Source organism: Pleurodeles waltl, chromosome 6, assembly GCF_031143425.1.
Source record: "Pleurodeles waltl isolate 20211129_DDA chromosome 6, aPleWal1.hap1.20221129, whole genome shotgun sequence".
Classification (NCBI taxonomy): Eukaryota; Metazoa; Chordata; class Amphibia; order Caudata; family Salamandridae; genus Pleurodeles; species Pleurodeles waltl.
Window position 1 is genome coordinate 1,685,817,315 of NC_090445.1, and position 23,365 is coordinate 1,685,840,679.

The 23,365-nt window shown below is 43.7% G+C and overlaps 1 protein-coding gene across 1 annotated transcript in view; it reads left to right on the forward strand.

Moving 5' to 3' along the window:
• The window catches only part of ARPC5L (actin related protein 2/3 complex subunit 5 like), a 50,892-nt gene that overhangs the window by 19,090 nt on the left and 8,437 nt on the right, over positions 1–23,365 (forward strand). Inside the window, exons 2-3 of the mRNA XM_069241736.1 lie at positions 11,438–11,510; positions 19,664–19,840. Of these exons, the coding sequence (XP_069097837.1) occupies positions 11,438–11,510; positions 19,664–19,840 (250 nt within the window). The remainder of the gene's footprint in view (positions 1–11,437; positions 11,511–19,663; positions 19,841–23,365) is intronic.

The window sequence follows — 23,365 nt, forward strand, 5'->3', positions numbered from 1 at the left end:
GGCTTTGGCTATTGAAGAAGGATAGAACGCTGCATGGTTTGAGACTGACCAGATAAGTGGCATTCTGGTTAGATCGTCACTATTTCAATGTACTGTGTATAAGTCGTAAGAACTTTTTGTTGCACATATTAAGATCTCCTTCATTTTTACTAATATTTCCATTAGCAAATTCAATGACAAAACTAAGGCGAAATCATTGCTTTGACACGACAAATGATGTGGAGCACCAGTTTGTCCCAAGTTTGAAACTAAATATGGATTGTACTTTTTAAAGAGTGCTCATACAATTTTCAATTCAACAGCAGTTCATATCTTGGAAGAATGGAGTTCAGTGGCAGTAAGCACTGACTCAATTTGCCATTTTAAACTAAAACTGCAAGTTAAACCAGACCAAGAAGGAACGGTTGGGTAACACCTTGAAATTAAAGTTTTCCCCCTCCCCACTACAACAGCACCTTCCCTAACAGTCCCTCTCACATTTGTGAAAAGGAAGGTCGCCCATGCGTACCACCCTTTTTTGGTGTGTAAATCCGTTATCTCTGTAAATGCCCCCACAATGTGTTGTGACATTCTGTGGTTGACTATTTCACACTTAGCCAGTTCATCACCTGAAGAATTTCTTTGGTAAGGCTTCTCTTCATTCTTAATGAGGTGGGCATTCTAAAAATAAATCATTTGTGGATAGTAAAGTACTTCCTGTAGTTATTTTAACACATTGTTAAGAACATGAGAATTTGTTGCATATACAGTGCAAACTTTTCCACCAGAAGCCTGTGTGTTTTTATTGTACCTAAAGGGTGTCAAGGAGAAGAAAAAAAAATATCTGAGAAACTCAGAAATCCTTTACAGCAGATTGAGTTAGGCTATGTGGTTGTCTTTGTGCCTTGACCCACTTTTCCATTGCCTCTTCTGAGGTCACGGATGACAAATGATTAGGTTTATTTACATAACCCTAAAGCCATAGGAGAGCCAGTGCATGACTTTAGTTCAATTACTTGACTTTAAGATGAATCGGAGTCGCCCAAAGGCAATACTTGAGGTTTCAGTAGTCCTCATTGGAATAGCTTCCTGTTCCATTGACTAACTTGCACCCTGCCGCTGTCTTCTGCCATGGTTATTGGGGACTCTTGGCATGAACATTGTGGTCCCGCTAATGGGTGTAGTGTTTGGGTTTGTTTAGGCTCGTCAATGCAGCCTAATGTACTGAGCACAAGTACCATAAATTTAAATTTCTGTAACATAGACTGTAAACTCTGAAGTTGCATTTAAACATGTGTTGGGGAGTGCTTTAAATGGGGAGGGGGGCTGTATTTACTAATTTGATTGGGTGGGCGTTGAGAGCCAGGCAGGGGTGTGTCTGAGGGCGCGGCAGTGAGGCAGATGTCTAACAATATCAACATTTTCTTGACGTCTAACTGATGGCAGTGATCATTGAGCCAAGTACTGCATTGTCAGCAGCATTTTCGCTCAGATTCGCAAAAAATGCAACAGATTTTTAAAGAGCACCATTCAAACTTATTGCACAACAAAAAACTAAATATGAAGCATTGTTGAGAGGATGTAGCCTGGTGGATAGTTGTAAGCTGTAACTGAATGACCATGAGACCCACACCCTAACCTCACCCCTTTTTGGAAATGAGGGACTCCGTGGCAGCTTGTCTCTTCAGCGCTGCCTCTACATGTGGGCCTATGACGGCAAGGGTAGGCTGATACACATAAATACAAGAACACCCAAATCGGCACTTTCAGCAACCTTCAAAATAACTTATATATATATTTTTTTATATATATAAATGTGGCTGAGGTCCCTTTTTATGACTCGGCCGGGTCGCAGAGCTCTCAGCTCATATCACCCATTTGCTTGTATTGAGACGTGGCTGGCATCCCCTTCTGTCATAATCGCAGGGCCACATTTTTTGCAGGTTGATGTACGCGAATTTGGCCAAAGGGCATCTGAGTGCTTTACAGGACAATCACCTCTGGAAGCAACCTGCAGCACACTGAGAAAATGCCACACTGCCAGAATGGCAAGACAGGCCCTGCTCTGCCTCCTTGGAGGAGAGAAGGCCTGTGGTCATCTGTCTATTCCATAACAAAACCCGATCAGGTTTTGTGAATATCTAAAAAGAATAACTGAGAATAGTTACCATGTGCCGAATTCCAGCAGAAATTGCTTATTAACTGGTGAGTCAGAAAACCTTGAGTCTGTAATTACAAACTGATAAGGAGCCTTATGTTTATAGGCTCAAAGTGTATGATTAATATCTCCTGAGTGGGACCAGCCCAATACTGTTCACGTTTGCTATCGATGCACCTTGTCAGTTCTGTTTAGATTGTAATCAGTTCTAGGCCAGGAGGTGTGTTCAAGTGCAGATTCCAGACCCAGGAATGGCCAGCCAGGTGTTTCCGCGACAGAGATGCAGAGCTCCAGGGGTAAAGCGGATGTACACCTTTGGCTTTGCGTGCAAGCCAGCATACCCCTAGAGGTATAAACTTCCCCAGGTCTTGCAGGTTCTTCCTGTTCTAGCTCGGGGACTGCTGCTCGTTTCACAACTTCTTCAAACAAATCCCTGGAGAGCAGTGGGCCGGTGAACCTCCTTATCTTATGAGATCCGGGCACGTAAGAGGGCTCCTGCATACTGGTTGCAACACTTTGTGAAACGTCACTGGAGAGCCTGCCATCTTACTGATGTTGAAGAGCTGCCTTAGTGTCAGAAAATATCTATTTCACTATCAGCATCTTTAAAGTTATCGCAAATCAGTTTGCTGACATCGTATCGATGCCTTTAATCTCACATTATTGGAGACCTGTACAGTTTTAGTTGCAGCTGATTGTCAAGGTAATCAAACCTGCTTTGCGGAGATAGACTACCATTACTGTGCCCTCAAGTCCTACATGGCAGGCAAACTAGTGTGTGCCTCGTGCCACAGCATTACAAACTGGCCTGCATTTGATATTCTGTTCCTGAAAACCTTGGCACTTTTGTATTGTAAATGACGTGCCCTTGATTCAGGGAGCCTCGGTTTGCCAATGTTAACAGAAATATGGGTTTAACAATTTTCCTAATGTGCACGTTTTTGAAGTGCAAAAGGAAGACGCATTGACCTAATATCTATCCCGGTTTTCTTTTGTCATCCACCCAGCACAAACATTGGGTTCTTTAAATGTGTGACTATTTATAGTGCTGTGCGAAGAGCATTCCAGGGCAAAGGCTGTACCAGTTCTGTTCTCTCAAGACCTCAGCTAATGAGAGGAAGGCAGGGGTTCTGGTGCCTGCTCAGGTGGAAACTCAGGTGTTTGCTCTCTCACACAGTTATTCATCTGCTACTCAGAAAGTGCTAGATTCAACTACTAAAGCATTAAAAATGGGACCGATGAAAACAAGTGACGTACCAGGAATAGAGCTCAGATTTCTTACAGACACTTCCTGGGCAAACTGTAAGACGGTTCAGATTGTGCCATTGACATGACTTCGGTTTGTCCTGAGAGGTTCATGATGCAACCTTGAAACCTCATTCACGCCGACATTGTGAAGATCACCGGATATGAGCAGTGAAGGGCATATCCGTCTACTGCATTCAGCCGTGCATGATGCCACCTCAAAAAAAAATGTGTTGCTGTTCTGTCGAAATCAGGCTCTTAAACATCAGAGAGATCAAGAACAATGATGCTTAAGAGAGTAACAATGCTGAAGTGATTCATACCTTTATGAGCTGGCGCTCTTCTGATACTTCACTGGCACTATATTAGTAGTATTTCAGGGTTTATCGCCATTGCGAGCAGCCTTCAAGAGCAATTGACTGCTTGCGGATTGAGTCATACCCATTTCAGCTGCTTGGTTCTTGCAGCTTTTGGTGTTTGGGGCAGTGTATTGGGAGATCTTCGAGGCAGTCACTTTGTAGCACCGCCTGTATTAAAAGTAACGCCCCCAGAATATGGTAGCAGAGCTGCATCACCTTTGATGAAGAAACGATGATTGCATTTTAAGTTTTTGGGCAGTTCTTATGCTGCCTCCAACCTGGCCTTCCTGGCCAAGTCTTTGTTAAAGGCAAGTGTCTTTCTCCAGTTGGGTCAGTGACCCTTGAATTCTACCCTGTCAACTTTGCACTGTCCCGGACGACCCTGGTTTACTTAATAGGTGTTCTTTTTTTGGCTGATGTTAGAGGGATAATTGATTTCCCTGGACCTTTTAGCGACCTGAGGCACAGTTGGTATGGAGTTTTTTTTCCAATTGCCTGCTGGGCCTGGCAGTGAGCCAGAGAAAGTGTTTTGAATTTCTTATACTCTGCATGACAGTGCTTGGTGGTGGTTTTGTGTTTGCTGTTTCTGGGTTGGTGCTCGAGTCTGTTGCCGCTCCCTCCTCCTTCCCCCCCCCCCGTTGCCCCCTCTTCCATGTATATGTTTGGCGGTTGGGGATGTTCTGCAGTCTACTTCAAACCTCCACTAGTAGCCACATATTAGAATCACATAGAGGGAAAAAAAGTGTGTTACTTGGATAACCTTCCGTGTTAATGCGTCTTGTTGCATCTTGATTTGTCGTACTGTGATTATACATGTTTAATACCCTGCTTATTCTTTCTGAACCGTTTTTAGGGTCGAGCCTGTGTTGCATGCGCTCACACATCGCAGCGAGACGCTTTAGGGTTTAGAACAGGGCTCTGAGCCCTGTCGACGTCACGTCAGTGTTTTTCATTGGTTAGTGGGTTGCCTATTAAAATGTGCTTGCTTTCATTAGTCGAACGCATGCATACGTCATGCCTTTTCCGGTGGCTAGCCCTCCTCGAGCGCATCGACCAAGTACAGAAAACATGCGAGGCTCGCTGTTTTCTGTCCGGCTCGTGGACTACTTTTTCTCTATTTTCCTAGCGCGATTTCGCTTGGCAGAAGTCGTGCGCTTTACATAGTTAAATGCACTTTTTCAGCTTACGTACATAAATGCACTTTTGCCGATAGGTGAAAAGTCGGGTTAGGAGTTTACAACGCGATCATCTCGAACATGAGCAAACGCGAGACCCGTTACATTGCAAATGCTTGTCTGTTTTGTGCTTTGTGGACTGGCCATGTTGGGACAAGCACGCTTGTGACTGGCTGGACGTCGGGGAGAAGAGACAGACACATTAGTATTGAACACAACAGTGGTCTGTCCCTGTCCCCGCTCCACCAGCACTTCAAGCCTCCGCCCAAGGGCCCCTGGTAGTTGACACGTGCTGGAGTCTTGTATTCATTATAGGGAGGAAGACTTGTAGTTTAAACATGTCCTTTTATAATTATCCGGCACTCCCTGGTGGTTTTATGGATAACAAAGTCTCTGCACTGTGTTGACACATCAAACTAGATGTTGTTACTTTACAGCAGATTGGGTTCACTTCCCCGCCTCCTCGCCCAGCCTTGTACCATATAATATGTATTTTCAGCATGCTGTGCCCGCGTTAGGTATGTTTACAGTGGTGTGACGATTTAGGCATACGTTGTTTAGTCTCTCTGAATATTTACAAGGCATTTTTAAAGTAAAAGGCTGGAGTGTAGTTAAATGCACCCTGCACCTGAAAGTGTGATAACGATTTTATGCAGGATTCAAATCACTGATCGCTTTCTGGTTATGGAGGAAAAAAACAACACAGTCCCCACCTCTCCCTACACCCCCCCCCCCTTTAGTAGAGAATGTTTGTTTCTTCTGATTTGTATATTCCAGAGTTGGAACCTAGAAGAGCGAAAAAGGACGCCCATAAACGGCAGCAACATTTCAGCGTTGTTTAGGCAACTTCTGTTATTTGTATATATCATTATTAAAGTGTATATTTTTCGTCCAGGGGATTTGGGGGAAGCATTGTTGCCATGATCTGTTTTGGTTTAGTGTTTTCCTGTTGTTCCATTTAGTTCTGTTTGTCACTGTTTTTGTTTTTTAAATGTGTATCACTTTTTGTCCTTCTTGACCTTTAAAATATTATTTAATTTGTATGCGAGTTTTATGCTTTTTTGGGTAACAGCCTCACTTCACCTCCCCCAAGATTGCCTGCTCCACCTGTCCACAGATTAGGACCGTCCCAGGGTAACCTCTCGCGTTCAGATAGCCCGTGTGTTAGTAAGGCCGCTTCATGCGTGCAACATGGACGCATCCTGCTCTTGATAGTTACCCTCTGCTGTCCCTTCCCTCTGTAACACTTTTCCTGCCCAATCTACTCTCATACATATGAAGGTAAGGGTCCATGCCTTTCACATCCGTTCCTGTCCTGTTCCTTCACACATAAATTAACTACGTAGCGCGTATTAGGCCTCTAGCACTTTTACCAATTCATTCTCGCTGAGAAAAAAAGAAAGGTCACCATTCAACCTTATTTGATAAGTGCATAAGTTACTGCAAGGCAGCACCATGGACTACGTCTCAATTCTTCAAGCCTCACAAACTAATTCACTGCCTTCGATCTTCTGCCTAAACCACCTTTCCAGAGCACAGTCAGCTGATCTCTGCTTATCCAGGGTACAGCTTAAAATTCCTACCTGCATCACACAAGACATTTGGAGTTCCTGCTGTTTTGACCGATTTTGAGGAATCATCTCTTCCATGATGTCAGGCCCAAGAGTGGCTTCTTTTACTCTGTATAACTCCATCAAGATCATGGACAGATAAATCCACTTTCTTTTAGGTTTTTCTAACGTATACCAGTTCCCTGTGTTGGACATGTCCATCGCATCTCCCATCCGTCTTAAGGAACCTTGATTGGCCTGTACATCTCAAAGCGCCCCAATGTGGCAGCACTGAATCTCGATTTGCCCCTCAACAGAAACTAGAAATGCATTCATTTTTGAAAAACTGGTTATTCACGACCCCCATATGTTGCGTTTTTGTCACATTAAATCAATTTCTCTTCTCTCAGTGCATCTCTAGACTGGGGTAAACAGCCGTCGGTGCGAAAAGTATTTTTTTAAGCTAAATTTGAGGTTTGCTGAGGATTCTGGGTAAGAAAACATTGGGGGATCCACGCAAGTCACACCTCTCGACTCCCTCGGGTGTCTAGTTTTCAGAAATGTCTCGGTTTGGTAGGTTGATGTCATTAAAAAATAACCACAAGCCGCCTTCTGCATCCCTTTTTACTTTTTTTTTTTTTTTATTTATTTATTTTTTTTACTAAATTTTTGCTTTATTTTGGCTAATTTCTTGGTCTCCTTCAGGGGAACCCACAAAGTCTGGGTACCTCTAGAATCCCTAGGATGTTGGAAAAAAGGATGCAAATTTGGCGTGGGTAGCTTATGTGGACAAAAAGTTATGAGGGCCTAAGTGCGAACAGCCCCACATAGCTAAAAAAAAAAAAGGCCTGGCACCTGAGGTGTGAAACGGCGTGGCAGCAAAGGGGTTAATGTGCTGCCAATGCCTTTGTCTGATTAATTCTTTTTTTTATTTATTTTTTTGGTGTCACAGAATGCTTTGTAGGTCAGACTGTGCTCACAGATGTGAATTCAATTTACAATCTTTTAATTGAGATCATTTCCGTGGTTTGCGTGAAATTTCCATGAAGAAATTGTACCCTTCAGATGTTTACTAGCTCCTCTCCGCACTGATTTTACACAGGTTTTCATGTGATGCTGCTTGAAAGCCTCTGGCAGAGAAATGTGCCATGCATCAGGGTAAGCCCTTTGGCTCCTCTTTCGAGGATTTGTTGAAATGAGGTTTCAAAAGGGGTCCTCTCTGCCAAGAGCCTGTGTTCATCTTCTCAGTATTCCATTTTTTTCTTCACTCTTTGGGAAAGGAAACCTATTTGCCAAAGGCAGTAATGCAATGAATTGAGATTGCGAAGCTTTTTTATCCATCTCACTGACTGCAGGCTCCACCGAGACGGACACAACTGCTTACCTTGTGCTGTTTTTGTTGTATCCCTTCTGGAACTCTTGGAACACAAACTACTTGTGCTGCTCCGGGATTGCATTAAGGGAGAGATGTTTTCAACGATTTACAGTAGTAACTTGTTTCTTTAGAGCTTATTTTAAAAAAAAGGTATGGACGCTTTCTTACTCCTAAACGTTTCGCAGTAAGGAAAGCCTTGTTTCCTTGCTCTCGGAATCTGTGGCCGAACTTGCTGCCCGATTCATGTTAAATACCAAGTAGACTTGCCTGTATTAAAGACACATTTTTAAAATGCTCTGCATCTGATTTCAATGAATCAAATCGAAATAACGCCCGATTCGAGTCAAACCCGTCCATTACACGTTTTCCCATGAAATTTGGCAAAGTCTAAAGGCTGTAGCTCCTTTCAACAAGATGGGAGATACAAATGTCGAAAATTGAAACCTGAGAGAATGAGTGCGCCCTACTGAGTGATGTTCAAATACTCTTGACCCAATCTAGCCTCGTCAAACTCGTCGAAGGGGAGCTTAATCTGCCTCCATCGTCTTCTTAGGCCGTTTTGACCCCTGTAGTAGTTTGCTGAAGGCAATGGTTCGGCTGCTAATGTAATGGATGACATTGCAACACTATATCTGGCCAATCGGGCTTGAGGTGGCACCTAAGCCTTCAGTGCATGGTTTCTTGCTCTGGCATCAGCCCTTTACGAGTTAAGACCAATTTCCATGTATCTGTTTTGTCCTGATATATATATATATATATATATATATATATATATATATATATATATATATATATATATATATATATATATATATATACTTTCTAGAGTTTAGGCTTCAAAACCTCACAACAGGTGGCTAAATATATGGCACGCCGTGAAAAGTATGGAACCAAGAGTAAGATTTTAGTGACTTTAAGGTTATTTTCCTGTAACCCACTTTGCACCTAGTGCCCTACAAACCTCCTGTGCCCTTTGACCTCCTAGTGCTTGAAATGTCTCAGGACTAATCCTCTGATTCTTCTCAACACAAATAGCAGTGCTTGGTATAGAGAAGCAGCACAGCCTTTAGAAAAGCCCCTTTCACCACCATGGATCACGAAAGAATTGTCAGCAGCAGAAGACATGTAAAGCCCAAACACATAATACAAAGCCTGTGTGAGTTGTGCAGAGACCGGGAAGCTGGCCGAGGCTCGGCCCTTGGGAGCACCAAGACGCATCAGCAGAGTACAGGGGGGCGGGAGGGTGCTCAGTTACTGAGAGCAGTAAGGCGTGCTGGGCCTACTCTGCCAGGTTTGGGCACTCTAGGAAAAACATTGTCAGCAAGGTATGTTTGGGTTGTAAAGACATGCCCCCACTGCGCTTAGCAAGACCATAAAAAGGAATCTTTCATTCCCTTGCACATGCTGGTGCCGGCAACAGGTGCACAGCGTCTGTTCTGCAGCCACCGTCATCTTCTGCCAGTGGCTGTTTATTCCAAAATGGGCCCTGTGGGATAAAGTACCGCTTGTTTCCACAGTACTGATGTGCCCTGGGCCTCTGAAGCGCAGAAGCCGAAGAGCAGGCTATTTTCTGCATCAGTCTGCAGAGTGGGTTTCTAAACTTAGATGTGACTTTGCGTCAGCCATGTTAATGCATCTGTAGAGGGGCCTGTACTAGGACAGACGTACAGCATGTCTTTGTTCATCCGGCGAACAACTGCTCTCCGCAGTGGTAACCATTCCCGTAAAAAGGTAAAGTTGATGTCAGATGTGACTTGGGGGGTTATTCTGCAATACACTCAAACACAGACATTATTAGATGAAATGCAACTCGATTTAATACAGCAGAATTATCCACACTACGAGAAATCGTGATTCTTCATCTTTTTCATGCCAGTCTATATAGGTCTTCGCCACGCTTGCGTTTTATCCTTTACAAATGTAGGACAAATTAGGGACTAATAGGCGAACAGCTCACAGATAACCTAGGTGTTCCTGAGAAATGTAAGTGGCTTCCTTTTCTGAGATGTACTAAAGAGCTGGTGGGCACAAGATATTTTTTTGATGACTTGTTTTATTTTAGATTTGGTGTTAGTGGAATTTATGCTTTCCATAAAGCTTACTAATTAATGTATAACACTGTTGCACAGCTGTCCAGAGTACTGTACTGTTCGGGGCTTCAAACTCGGGTTTTGGAATATCTGCATAAGATTTTCAAAAAGGCGTACAGTGAATCTATATTGTTCACCTTCTCCATGGCTATCATTAGACCTCGTGTGAATACTGCTGCTTAGGCGTAGAGTTAGACTAACCTCAAACATGGAATAACCTATCGGAGCTCATCCAATACTGTTTATGGGGCCGAGAACCAGCCTGTATTCAGCGCCGGGACAGAACTAATTCCAGCATTTATCATTATTGTGATTTGGGGTGTCACTGTGGACCACAGACTGGAGAACACGGACCCCAGTTCCAGGTGGTCCACCATAATTTGGCAACCAAGATAGGGATTTTTGTTTGTTGTACACCCTTTTCTCGAAAGGGGACTGCACAATTGCAAAGATGGAACAGTGAAAAAGCCACACACAACAATAATGTGCAGTACTGATTTTTGTTTAAAAAAAAAAAAAAGTCGGGCAATGATTTTTGTAAGAACCTAGCTGCCAAATCTTTGCTGAATTCCGAGGCTGTCTGGTCTTTCGTCAACTACTCTACACTTCCTAACTCTTTTTTTCACACTTTCAGTTTGTTTCTCATCCTTGCTTTTCTTACTTTGTTGATGTTTTTTCTTTCAATTTCCCCCTTCTTTGTACTTTTTTTTTTTTTTTACTGAGTTATGTGGTCAAAGTTTGTTGATGAAAAATAAGCCCTGGTCCCAAAAACGACGGCTAGGGCCCAGCAACATCAACCACCGGCACAAATTAAGCCTGAGTTGTACGCTAGTGGTTTGCAGCTTCGCCTTAGTTTATGGTCATTATTTGACTCGACGTAAACAATTTCAAATTCTGGTCTTCTGCCACCTGCTTTCTCCTGCCCCTCTGTTTTCACATGACCTTGCAGGCTTAGGTACCCAGCGGACATCTTTCTGGGAGTGGTGAGGAGCACCAGCCAACCTGTAATATGATCTTCCCATTTCTAGCAACATGTTGGGGCTGCATGACAGTCGTTGCCTCTGCATCTTCCTTAGGTTTAAAGGGGAAAAAACAAAGTTCTCCCCCTGATTTGTTGTCACTGGTGGTGAGCGATTTCCATTCACCACTTGTGTGATGGAGCAGTGTAGAATTCCAAATTGAAGGAATACAACATGACTCTTTTTGCACGGTTCTCCCGTGATGGAACAATAATTAAAACAAAACGATGTCACTACAATCGATGGCAAATATTTTACAAGTCTAAGTATTCATGACTCTTCGCAATCTTGTTCTTTCATGCACATGTGCTGGGATTTATTTTATGGCTCTGAAGCTGAGGCACTGTGTTTACAGCTGTCATCCTGTAATTATAGCAAGGATGCTCTGGAGTTGGTGTGTTTGGAAGAGGGGGGAGAGGGGGATTTGCAACTATCACAGACTATTCTGTGTGAACCTGTTTGTTGGCCTTGACTTGCTCTGATGTACAGGGGACGTGCTGAAAGCCTTTCACGCCGCCTTACGGAATTCACCAGTAAACTCCAAGAACCCTGCCGCAAAGGTATTTGGTGGACAACTCACGTGTTCGTTTGCTATGTGCTTTCTGCCTCTATTCATAGCCTGCATTCTTTCGGTTTGTCTTTGATAAATGAAAGTGTTCAAACAAGGAAGCGAGTGACATATTTTTCAAGGAAATACACTATTTAAATTGTTTTACGAGAAGCGTATGTTGTTATGACCAAAAGCCGTAAAGAACAGCAGCTTGTGTTTTGTACTCGCTAAATCATCAACTAGTTTTCATATAGCGCTCAGATAACATTCTGGATAAGCAAGCGCTGTCACAATGTTCAGAAGCCCATTGAGTTGGCATACGAGGGCCACCGCTTGTCTGCTGAAGCCCAGTAGATTGTTTTACCTATCGATAAAGGCAGAATTTACATGGCCACCATGAAGATCTAGTTTCTTGTTATTTTTTTTTTCTTCTTTTAACACTGCATGTCTCCCGTAAAATAGTTTATTCGAGCACAGATTAGCTGTGAAATTATGTAATCTAGAGTACCCTTCGTGTATTAATGGGTAGGTTCATGTACTTTTTCAGAACAGTTAAATGGTTGTGGGGGGTTATCATACGTATCAGTATTCTAACTGCATCTGCTAATGTTTTTCTTGGTGATGTCTATTCTAATAGATATCTCTTCTTGCAGACCTTTCAGGCTTCTGACAGGTCCAGAAAATAATTCCCGACTAATACCTCTTCAGGGCTGCCAGGTGGCCCCATGCTGCTATAGGTGTGGATGTGCCTCCGTATTTCACAACCCCAGAGTATATGGGATATCTGTTCTTGTTTTTCGACATCCCAAAGACCTGGTTCCGGAGCTCGCTCTCTGTTTTCACCAATGAAATTCCACAGCATCTAGGTCCAGTATCTCCTCTGAAGGCCCGTAGGGAGATACCAAAGTACTCCTCCTCACCTCAAAGTATCTCACCTGCCAGAAACGATCTCCTAAAGGATCTTCCCACCACGAAAAGCAGAAAGAGCACCAAAGAAAGGAGGAGTCCTCTTCCTCGAGGAATCTGTTCCACCCTGCGTCCCAGCTATTATGCTCTTTTTTTGTGTATTATTTTATTGGCATAAATTAAGTACTAAGAAGAAATATCAGAAAATTCAATAACATGCAAGTCCAGCGTAAATCCTTAGTAACGTACAAATGCTGTTAGCAATACATAGACCAATACCAAATGTTACTAAAATCTAAGAAAGGAAGAAAAAATATGGATAGGAGTGAGAAAATAAGCTACAGGTGGAGAGAAGAAAGGGACAGGGAGAGAAGACAAAACTACAAATCAGGGGAGAGGGGCAGGGAGATGGATCATTCAGGTGAACCCCAAGTATAGTAATGCTGGAGGGGCGCAGTCACAATTATAGATAGAATGAAGAGTCCTGGTGATTTTGGGGTGAGTGGGGGGTGCATCCAGCAGAAAGGAAAACCATATGAGAATAAAAATATCTGCTTTGTCTATCAAATTGTAAATTACCCTTTCGTAGGACGCTGTCTGGTACATTTCTGCAAGCCATTCCCCAATGCAATTGCAGTTGTGGAGAACGCTAGTGTGGTGGAATACAGATCTTGGCAGCTGTAAAGGCAGTGACAACCAGACAACCGGCATTGTGGGTCCACTCGGAAAGGTGCAATAAGTCATGGAGGAGAATTACTGGGTTCAGAAGTGGTGATAACTAATGCATGGATTCCTGGAGCGTAGACGCCACTGCTGTTCAGAAGGGATGAATGGGAGGACAATCGAGTAATAAATATATGAACTGTATCACAGGATGCCTGATCACATCACCATCAGGTATGGTGAGGGAGCAACCCTGCAATCTGAAGCCATACTGGGGTCCAGTGCTAGCCCGAAGAATCTGAAATAAACTGAATTTCATCCATGCTTCGCAGACTCCCAGTTCCAAGGCTTCCAAGAGTTCTATCCAGTCCTCATCATATTCCACCTGTAGGCGAGCCTGCTAGGATACCATGAGGCTAGCCAGTTGTAGTTGGGAGAAGAGGTGGCAAATCAGAAGATTGTAGAACCAGGAAATCACACCTTTAAACTGACCCCAAGTCACCCTCATCAGAGCACCGGGGAACAGGGGATGGTCCAGGGTGGAGGACCCAGATTTCTCAGTAGGCAATGACATCATTTTGTATAACGCCATTGTTGAGTACGCAGCAGGCCAAATTTGTCCTGTAGCATCTTAGAGGACTTGTTTGCCACCAGAAATCAGGTGTGTGAGGGTTCGAATCCCAGCTTTGCGCCAGGGGTCCCATTCAAACATGGTTCCTCCCTATGCGAATACCAGTATTGTTCCAAAAGGAAGCCTTGTCATGGAGCTACACATCAACCGAAAAGAGCTTGTGAGCCCGTATCCAGGAGACGTACATGGCTTTCAGCATAGAGTCAGGGGATCTGGGGGCAGATGGACCAGGAAAGTAAAGGTTCTGTAGTCCCAACACGGTCTCTTGGAGTCTGCGTTCGATTGTAAGCCATAACAGGGGGGTCTTGGACCCGATGGTGCATGTACGCCATTTGGGACAAGTGTAAGGCTAGAAAATAATGCTCGACAGAGAACAGGCCCAGATCTTCTCCTGATCTATGGGCGATAAGCTGCCGGGTTGCTGAGCGAGGTCTTGCTGAACCACAGATGAAGGCCTTAATGGTCTTGTCTGTCTGACGGAGGGGTGATAAGGGTATTATTTGGGGAAGCATGCCTAACACGTGCATGATTTGGGGGAGAGCAATAATTTTCACCTCTTGAGTCTGTCCCATGAGAGAGAGAATCGGGTGGGATCACCTTCGCTCCATAAGTGGGTCCAGGTTATCTGCCACCGTGCACTCCAGGCCTCTGTTAACTAGGATGCCAAAGAACCTAAGGCGGGAATTCTTCAGCTGGAATGGATAGCCAGCAGTGGCAGCACATATGATTCGTGACAGCGTCAAAGCCTTGCTCTTTCCCCAGCTCTCCTTGTAACCTGATATTGCCGCACAAGCGTCAGTTATCTCTAGCACTGCAGAAATGGAGGATGGTAAGGCTGATAGGGTGAATGAAATGTCATCTGTATAAATACAGATTTGAGGAGCCTCCGCGTGTGGGGATACCTATGATCTGGTCTGATTGGCGTAGGGAAGGCTGCTAAAGGCTCCATGGCGAGGAGAAATAGCAGGGGGTACAGTAGGCAACCCTGATGGGTACCCATGCGGACCAGGAAGGGATCAGAAAGAAAACCCCACACAATTTACCTGGGCTGACGGGGAATCGTAGAGCCATCTCACTCTGGAGATGGTCATCACCAAGGTCCAATTTGCGGAGTGTCGCAAACAGGTAGTCCCATTCTGTCATGTCAGATGCCTTCTTGGCATCCAACTATGGCGCCAAGGCCTCATCCAGAAGATCCGCTGCTAGTCTGACTTCATGAGCTAACATGGGAAGATGGTTACGAGATGAGCAGCTTGGGACAAAACCTACTCGCAAATGGTGAATAAGAGAGGAGAGGACCCGCTTGAGGTGGGCAGCTAGAATACTAATCAGTATCTTGACTTCTCCATTGAGAAGGGATATGGAGCGATAACTACTGCAGAAAATAGGGCCTTTTCCTGGTTTGGGAAGAACTGAAATCAGTGCCCTTAAACCCAAGGAGCCCATGCGATCAGCCTTAGTGAAGGCCTCATGGTGAAGACCGACCACCTCGGATTTGGTCCGTTTGTAGAACTCTGCTGGGAAGCCATCTTCGCCTGGGGCCTTATGATTGAGGTAGATCCGAGATGGCTTGCTCAAGCTCCCATTTAGTGATCGTGCCCTGAAGCAGTTGTCTACCTTCCTCTGAGAGGCATGGTAAGTGAATACTATCCAAGAAGGCATTCATCTTCGCTGATCCCTGGAAATTTCTGTGGAGTAGAGGGCCCTATAGTAGGATGCAAATGCATCTGCAGTTTCCTGTGGCTTGGTGACTAGCACCCCTGAGTCAGTGATGATAGGGAGAATGGTCATGGCCGCCTCGCCTCTGTCCGAGCTGCGCTGCCAGTAGCCGTCCCACCTTCTCTCCCCGTACGTAGTGCTGGTATTGCAACCTCTGTAGCACATACTCTGCTTTGGAGGTAAAAAGAGTATTGAGGTCCATACGCACCTTCTCAACGCTGCGCCTGGTAATACCGAAGGGTGGGCCGTGTAACCGAGCATGGGGCAGACTGTATCGACTTCCAGTCCCCTTTGACGCTTCTCCATCTGCCTGTTGGACAGGGCTGCATCCTCCCTCGGCTGCCTTTGATGGTCGCCGCCCATATGATCCATCGGGGCTGATGCATGCACTGCACAAGGAGCCTAAGACAGTGCAGTGCCACTCACGAAGCTTTCAGTGTCGGAAATTATTCATCTAGCAAGAGAAAGTTAAGCCAATTTCACTGATGTTCCATTGGCAAAGCACCGTCCTAGGGCTCAGAGATAAGTGCAGATTGCGGAGTTGTTTGGTTGTGATTGCAAGACTTTCCAACCACTTGATAAGAACCAAAGTCGTGTCAAATATGGTGATACCCCAACTATAATATTGATGCTTGGTCTGGACACGTCACCAGAAGTAGAAATCGCAAAGCCTTTTGAGCCTACTGCAGAGGACGTTTCCTAATTTAAGACTGGTTCGGAAAGCAACTAAAGGCTTGGAATTACCATACTGTGTGCCAAGGCGAAATCTAACATTTTGACTTGAATGTTGCGACCTTCCTCCATGACTGAGCCCTTGCTTCCATTCAGTGCGACCCTCTGAGATGGGAGACTGTGGGATCATGAACCCTGCAGTAGATTCTCCTGAATACACAAACCCCTCTGCAGCTTACTATTCAGGTGGGATGGCAAAAGTTCACATTTAGGGCTGCCCACAGGGAGACTGGACTGACATAGGTGGTGTTTGACGGGGTTGGGGCGTCTTTGATAATCTGATACTAGATCAAGCGTCTTCACAAGATCAGGGCAGTGTGATCCTCAAGAATAGAAGAGGTAATGCGCCCCTAACAGAATCAAAATCTTTAGGAAGTAGGCAGTATTAAAAAAGTCATAAGACTCAAGGAGGCACAAGATCGAAGAAAGTTAGAAACCATGGACGTTTATTAAATAGACTTTAAAGGTGCAGTACAGAAGACAAAAACAATAATCAAAATGCATGATAAATCAGTATGGGGACTTCTCCTAAGGCTTAGTCAAATGCAGCAGAGTCTGACATGAAGTCGAATCTCGGAGCATCACCCTGGTCCTCCCTATCCTTGTACACGAGCCCCTCCTAAGTAAGAGACAGACTAGCTAAGGCCCGGTCTCTAAGTCTGGGGAAAACAAACTTGGCTCACCTAAAAAAAAAAAACAAAAAAAAAAACCTTACATAGCAAAATACAGTTACAATTGCACTGTTAGCATAAGATGATTGAACTGACAAATCAGAATACCAAATATAATGCAGCATTATCTAACAGCATCCCCCAAATGAATATTACTACAACCACTTTGGACCTAATGTCAGATATGTCAGTAACAGAAAACGGTGACAGTATTCTCTGATGAATAGGCTTACTGTGGCTCAGTTAGAAGGTTCTTGAATTTGTTGCATAAAAAGGAAAGCTTCCACCAGAGGTCTTCAAGAACAGCATGTCAATGTAGAAGTGCACATTTTGCTATGTGCTATGAGCAGAACAATGAAAACACAAGCACACACACATCATTGCTGTGTTAGAATTCAAGTTAAAGATTAGGCCTAGTTTGGACTTAGTTGAGTCACGCACAGGAAAATACATTTATGCAAAGTACAGGTTTTTTTTTTTCTTTTTTAAAGAATTGAGTTATCTCTATCCGGGGTAACATTTGGGCAGCACACAGGCAGCAGCAGTTCTGGGTGGCATGACTCCTGACTCACACTGCAGATGTCCCCTGAGTGATTAGTGGCCTTTGATACCCAGGACCAGAGGGAAGTGCGAGTTTCCGTGAGTACCTGTGAAAGGACACCACAGGTTGCATTGGTTCTTTCAAGGCGGTAGGGATGTATGGCCCAAAACCAACAGAGGTATATGCACTCTCCACCAGCCACTGTTGGCTGTGCTGCCTCAAAACCCCTCTGGCTTCCCCCGACACACTTCCTTTAACTCATCATCCAATGGGGAGATGGTTTAATTTTTTCCATCTATAAGTTGATGATTACAGCAAATTGCTATATTATTCACCTACGCCCTGCTATTTCTGTCCTTTCTTCAGGACAAAGCGCCTTCCACTAGGACATGTTTTCTGTAGCACCCATCAGTTTTGGAGGCGGCAGCCCTTGTTGTATTGACTAAAGAGCCGTATAAACGCTAGAAAAGAGTGCACACAATTCTATTCCCTTCATGTCTTGGTCCCCGAGAAGGATGGAGGTCTAAACTTTGCTCTTTGCCTTCTGAACATGTTTATTGAACAGGACAGAGCAGGTTCAAGGTGCAGTCGCTGAGCAAAGTACTGCTGGCCTTGAATGCAGGCTTCCACTGGATGGTGTCCCTGGATATTCACGTTGCCTATGCCCAATTCTCCACACCCACTGAGACGTTGGCTGCGGTTCATGGTGGGATCCCAGTACTCATTTTGGAATGATACCATTTGGGCTAAAGTCCGCTCCAATATTTTTCTGAAACTTGCTGGTAGTTTCACTGTGATGGTCCGGAATCAATGTACGTCTGTGCTTGGACTTTAGTCATTGTCCTTGTTAAAGAAAGTGAAGTCTCTGGCACTGGTGAGGTATCACTTTCAGGGGACAAGGACTGCCTTTTACAACGTGGGCATTACCATCAACTCTCAAGTGTTCACTCTCCCTTGCAGAGAATACCATGTTTTTCCTTCTTAGGGGATTTCCCATATTTTGAAGATGATTCTAAGATTTCAGACTCCAATTTCGGTCCCACAGTTCTTCCATCTGATAGGCCTAATGTTAACCAGGTTGCAGATGAGGGTTCTTCTGTGGCGTATGCTGTGACCATGGCGCTCTCGTCAGGGGAGTCTCATGGCTCAGGTGCAGATCTCCTACTCTGTTCATCTGAATCTGCACTGGTTGACCATATCTTCAACCCTACTCGAGCTCAGGTTACTGTGGTCACAAAGGTCTTTTTGCTACACTGTGGTGCCCATCTGGGATGGATGACCGCACAGGCATCTCACCAGTGTTAACCCAGCACCTACACATGAACCCAAGCTGTAGGAGGTTTGCTGTCCCATTGAGGCATTTGTCCCTTTCACCCATCGCTCAGAATATACTGGACACATCCACTTTCCATTTCGGACATGTAAATAATTTGTCTAAAAAACATTGGGGAAAATTGGGAAAACAAAACATCAAAAACCTCAGGTAAAACAGCTGAGTATATGGTATATATGCCTATGCAGAGAGTGGAAAAAGCTACTTATTACTTGTTGAGTAAGGGTAGCAATCGTGATGCCCCTCGCTTCCCTCGACAATTTTAATAAAAAGCTTATACTAGGCGTCTGCATGCATGGTTTATGCCATGGCATATCTCATGTGTATTTGTTTTAACAAAAGGTGAAATCCTGCGTGCATGTGTAAAGCAAAATGCAATGTCTGAGGCAGTGCACAATGATGTTCTAATCTTCATGCTACTGTGACCTTTGCAGGCATGTTGTGAAGTAACACTCTTCATTCTTGTAAACCGGTCCTCATTAACGTGCATATAGACCGCTGCTGAATATCACTGTCGTAATGTTTGCTGCCCCGACTAATGAGTTAAAGCACAGTAGTCATGAACCGTGCCGAAAATTCACTGAATGTTCTTTGAACTGACTAGTGTTATACTTCACTCTAAACCCCTGCATGGGAGGTTGTTAAATGAAGCTACCACTGACTTCCACGTGGCCTTCATCTTAGTGCTGTTGTGTTTTGAGGTTATCCATCCTTTAATCATGGTAGTGGGGTCTTGGATGCTCTAGAAGGCGCCTTCCCTGTTCAGTGCTCTGTAAGCATCATGAAGCTCACGTTTGTCTTGATAAAAAGCTAATAATCCCTCCAAATCCTTTTCAGCTCAAGCCAACTTGATAGCCTTTTCCTCCAAGCGTGTTCCGAGATTGCCAATCCTAATATTTGCAGGCAAACAAGGATTATAACTTGACTTCCCTCTTTCTTATATTTTCTTTAACTTTGTTATTTCTAGGAGCATGCCCAGGCAGTCGTCCTGCAAGTCCTCACAGCCTTCAAGAACAGTGAAATAGAACAAGCAGTGCAAACGTTAGACAGGAACGGGATTGACTTATTAATGAAGTACATCTACAAAGGATTTGAAAAACCCACAGAAAACAGCAGTGCAATTCTACTGCAGTGGCACGAAAAGGTAAGTCCAGGCTGACCCCCGAGTTGTGGAAGAGCCTAAAGTAACTCTGCGAAGTTCAAAAGGGCCGGGTGCTAACTTGCTTCCAGCATCAGGTAATGTAGCGGCGTCAGCTACAAAAAGGGGCTTCAAGCCTTAGAAGCATCAGTAAAGAAGCATCGGTTTCTCGCAGAGCAGCACTTGGCAGTCTCGACTTTGAAACACTGTCTTTCTTGATCACGCTGCAGTGTAGGTTGTCCCTTTGTTTGTCAAGAACCAACAAGTTTCTGTAAATACTGGAATGTTTTCCTCCATTGCATTTCAAAATATCCTAAAAATATTATGCTCTTGGGAATAGAAAACTAATTTTATTAGTAGAAATACAATTTCACTTATGCGGTGCATGTCTAAACTGCCTGTGGTTGTAGATTTTTTTTTTTTGTAAGGATAAGGTGCTGAACCACATGGGTGTGGACGTGTAAGAGACAGGAAGGACCGGTGCAAACCATAATTAAAGAGACCAGGATAGAACGTGTAATTTCCGATTACTCAGACACATTACAAAACTGGATATTGTTTTTCGCTGCATTAAACATTTATAATTTAAGGCACAGGGGGATAAAAATTTGCATAGATCATGTTTGGGCAAGTGGTAAAGCCAGGATGGAATGTGCAAAACTTGCCATTGTACCAAATAGTCTCTCAGATTATCTCAATACACACAGAATTTAACATGCCTCTTGTTATGTAGCGGCATATGAAAAATTGCATAGGTAAAGAGAATCAGTAATAGAGCCTACTATCATTCAGATTTCTTTGAGGGAGTTTGCATCTAACCAGCTGGGCCTCTGTAACACTATGTATTTCATTTAAAGTCTACAATTGTCCATTTTAAAGTGATGAGTTAGGCACTGAGGCATTAATATTGTGTGTTGTATGGTGTAACATTGACACCTTATTTTTAAATGCTGTATGTATTAGGAAAATATCACAATATTTGTCAGAATCAAACTATCAGTGACATTTTTGGTGAGACCAAAGAGATTGAAGCTATTTGTTTAGTCCTCACCTCTTGTGAGATGGGAGCAGACTTTGCTGTCTTGGTTCTAGCAAAGAGATTAGTGTGTTTTCTGAATGGCCTTTAAACCCCTGAGTATGTTGATATATTGTTTAACATTTATTTCAGTTTTTTCATAAACCATACAGCAATATTGAGTAGCAAAGAATAGGCATACATGTAAGCATTAGTGGTTCAAATGGTCAGATAAAAACTATTCAACAAATCAGATTGGATATAGAATCTTTCCCCCAAAGAACCCCCCCCCAGTGTGTGATTGTGAGAGAATAACAGTACCATCTACCGTGTTGCAATGGTGAAAAATAGGGAAAAGTACTGTGCAGTAAAGTTCTAACCCATGTAGGAACCAGAGAAAGTTGTACAATTCTGAAAACTGAGTCAGAAACAAGAAATATAGGTGACAATGTTTTCTCTTACGGCCAATAATCAAAAGTATTATTGTTAAATACATCAGACTCTTCCGGTCCCAGAGACAGATGGTATTTGTCAGTCATTTAAAAACACGCAATACTCAGAGCTGCAGCTTATAGTGATTTTTTTTCATTGTTTCATCCATAACAAAAAAAGTAATAAAAGGTATGAAGAGAAGCTGTGCATTTTTGGAAGTGCGCCCTAGAGTCTGAGTTTAGTGTTGAGTGTTATTTGTACACTTCTAAATTTGGAATTAATAACATAGGCAAGGCATTTTTTCGAAATGTGTGGGGCGGGTTTTCTACAAAGACCTAACACTGGGAGACAGAAATAGAGAGAAATTTAATAGATAACCGTTGTACCATTCTGTGTTCCCAAACATCTCATAAAAACACTATCTATTCTGCAGCAATGGAAATACCCTAAAACGCATAGGGGAATTGTCAAGATTTTTGCTTTGATTTGCAATTATTATTGTGATATGGGCAGCTGCTGTGTTTTAGTCTGGGTGAAGCCAGCACCCTTCTAAACTTACCAATCCAAGACATTTCTATGAACTAGACGTCCCGAGGTGTCCAGGATGAAGTGGCTTGCATGAATCCTACTATATTTTATTTACGCAGCATGCCTACAAACATCAGACCGGCTAAAATTACATTTCCTCGCACTTCTTTGAGGAAGACATTCAGACTCTGCAGGGATTGACAACATCCCTGTAATGCAGTTGCCCCACGCGTCTGGTACAAATGGTACCTTGCTTTGCTTGTGTGAGTAGGCTTGTCCCCTAGGGCAGGAAAGGCACCAAAATAGACGGTGGGAGTGCCTAAATGTGTGTCTTGGAATGCAGTCATTCTAGGGATGCGAGTGGTTGCGGTATTCGGGCCTGAGGTCTGTCAGAGCTGTTGGCAACAACCTTCCCAAGACATTTCAGAAAATTAGGTAGGTGGGTTGGAATCCAAGGCGGGGGCCTGTATGTAACCATCTACGTTTTCTTACTTAGAATGTTCTGCAAACATTAAAAATACTCCATTTCCCCTTTTCATTTGGGATGGATAAATGATTTGAGTCACGGGGAACCATGACCACATGGGCCATTTCTGAGAACTAAAGATCTAGGGGAAGACAGGGCGTTGTGTTGCTTGTGTGGATCCCAGCACGTTTTAGTGCCTAAAATGTGCAACAGACATCAAAACCATAGGCCACCACATTGGCTACCACCCTGATAAACATACCAATCCTGTGGTATTTATGAAAACTAGAGACCTAGAGGAATCGGGGATGGAATAGTTTGTCTGGATCCCAGCACACTTAGTGTAGTTGAAAAACTTAATTCCCTTACATTTATGTGACAGAAAACTCCTGAACGTGCTGACAACAGGGTGTGCCTTTTTTACCAGAAAGCAAAGGATTAAAAAAACTGACCATTTGAATTCAGTGTTGTCAGTTTTGGTCCGTTGTTTTCACGTGTGGTAGTCCCACTCACACAAGTGGGGTATCATTTTCATCTGTAGTAATGTGGGAATCCAGGATGACATGTCTTTTGCTATTGGGTGTATGTTCCTGAGTTTTGTGTCGAATTCATTTAAAAAAAATATTTTTTTCACACATAGTTTGGCACTTATAGGGTTTTCTGGGTATGATTATGTTCAGGGATCTATCCATTTCAGACCACCATGGATTTTCCCCAGTCCCAAGTTTTGAGGAACCTCTGGATTGGTTTGGTCACCTGGGTGCTAGATGACCCAGGACCCAAATACTGTTGCATCCCCTATAAAAATGGAGAGGAATTGAGTTTATTTGGGGATTGTTTTGACGTTTGCCTGGCATTCTAGGTAGGATGTGCTGGGATGGATCCATGCAAGCCAAAGCACCCTTGGTCATAAGTTTCCAGAAATGCCCCTGGTTGGTAGGGCTGCCTAGCTATCGCCATACTCTGAAACCAAATACTGCAGCCACGCCAGTGGAAACCACAAGAAAACTATACATTTTTAGGCATAGGCCTAAGGTTGACGAGGCATTCCGCATAAGAGAAAGTCGTGGACTCCATGCACACCATACCA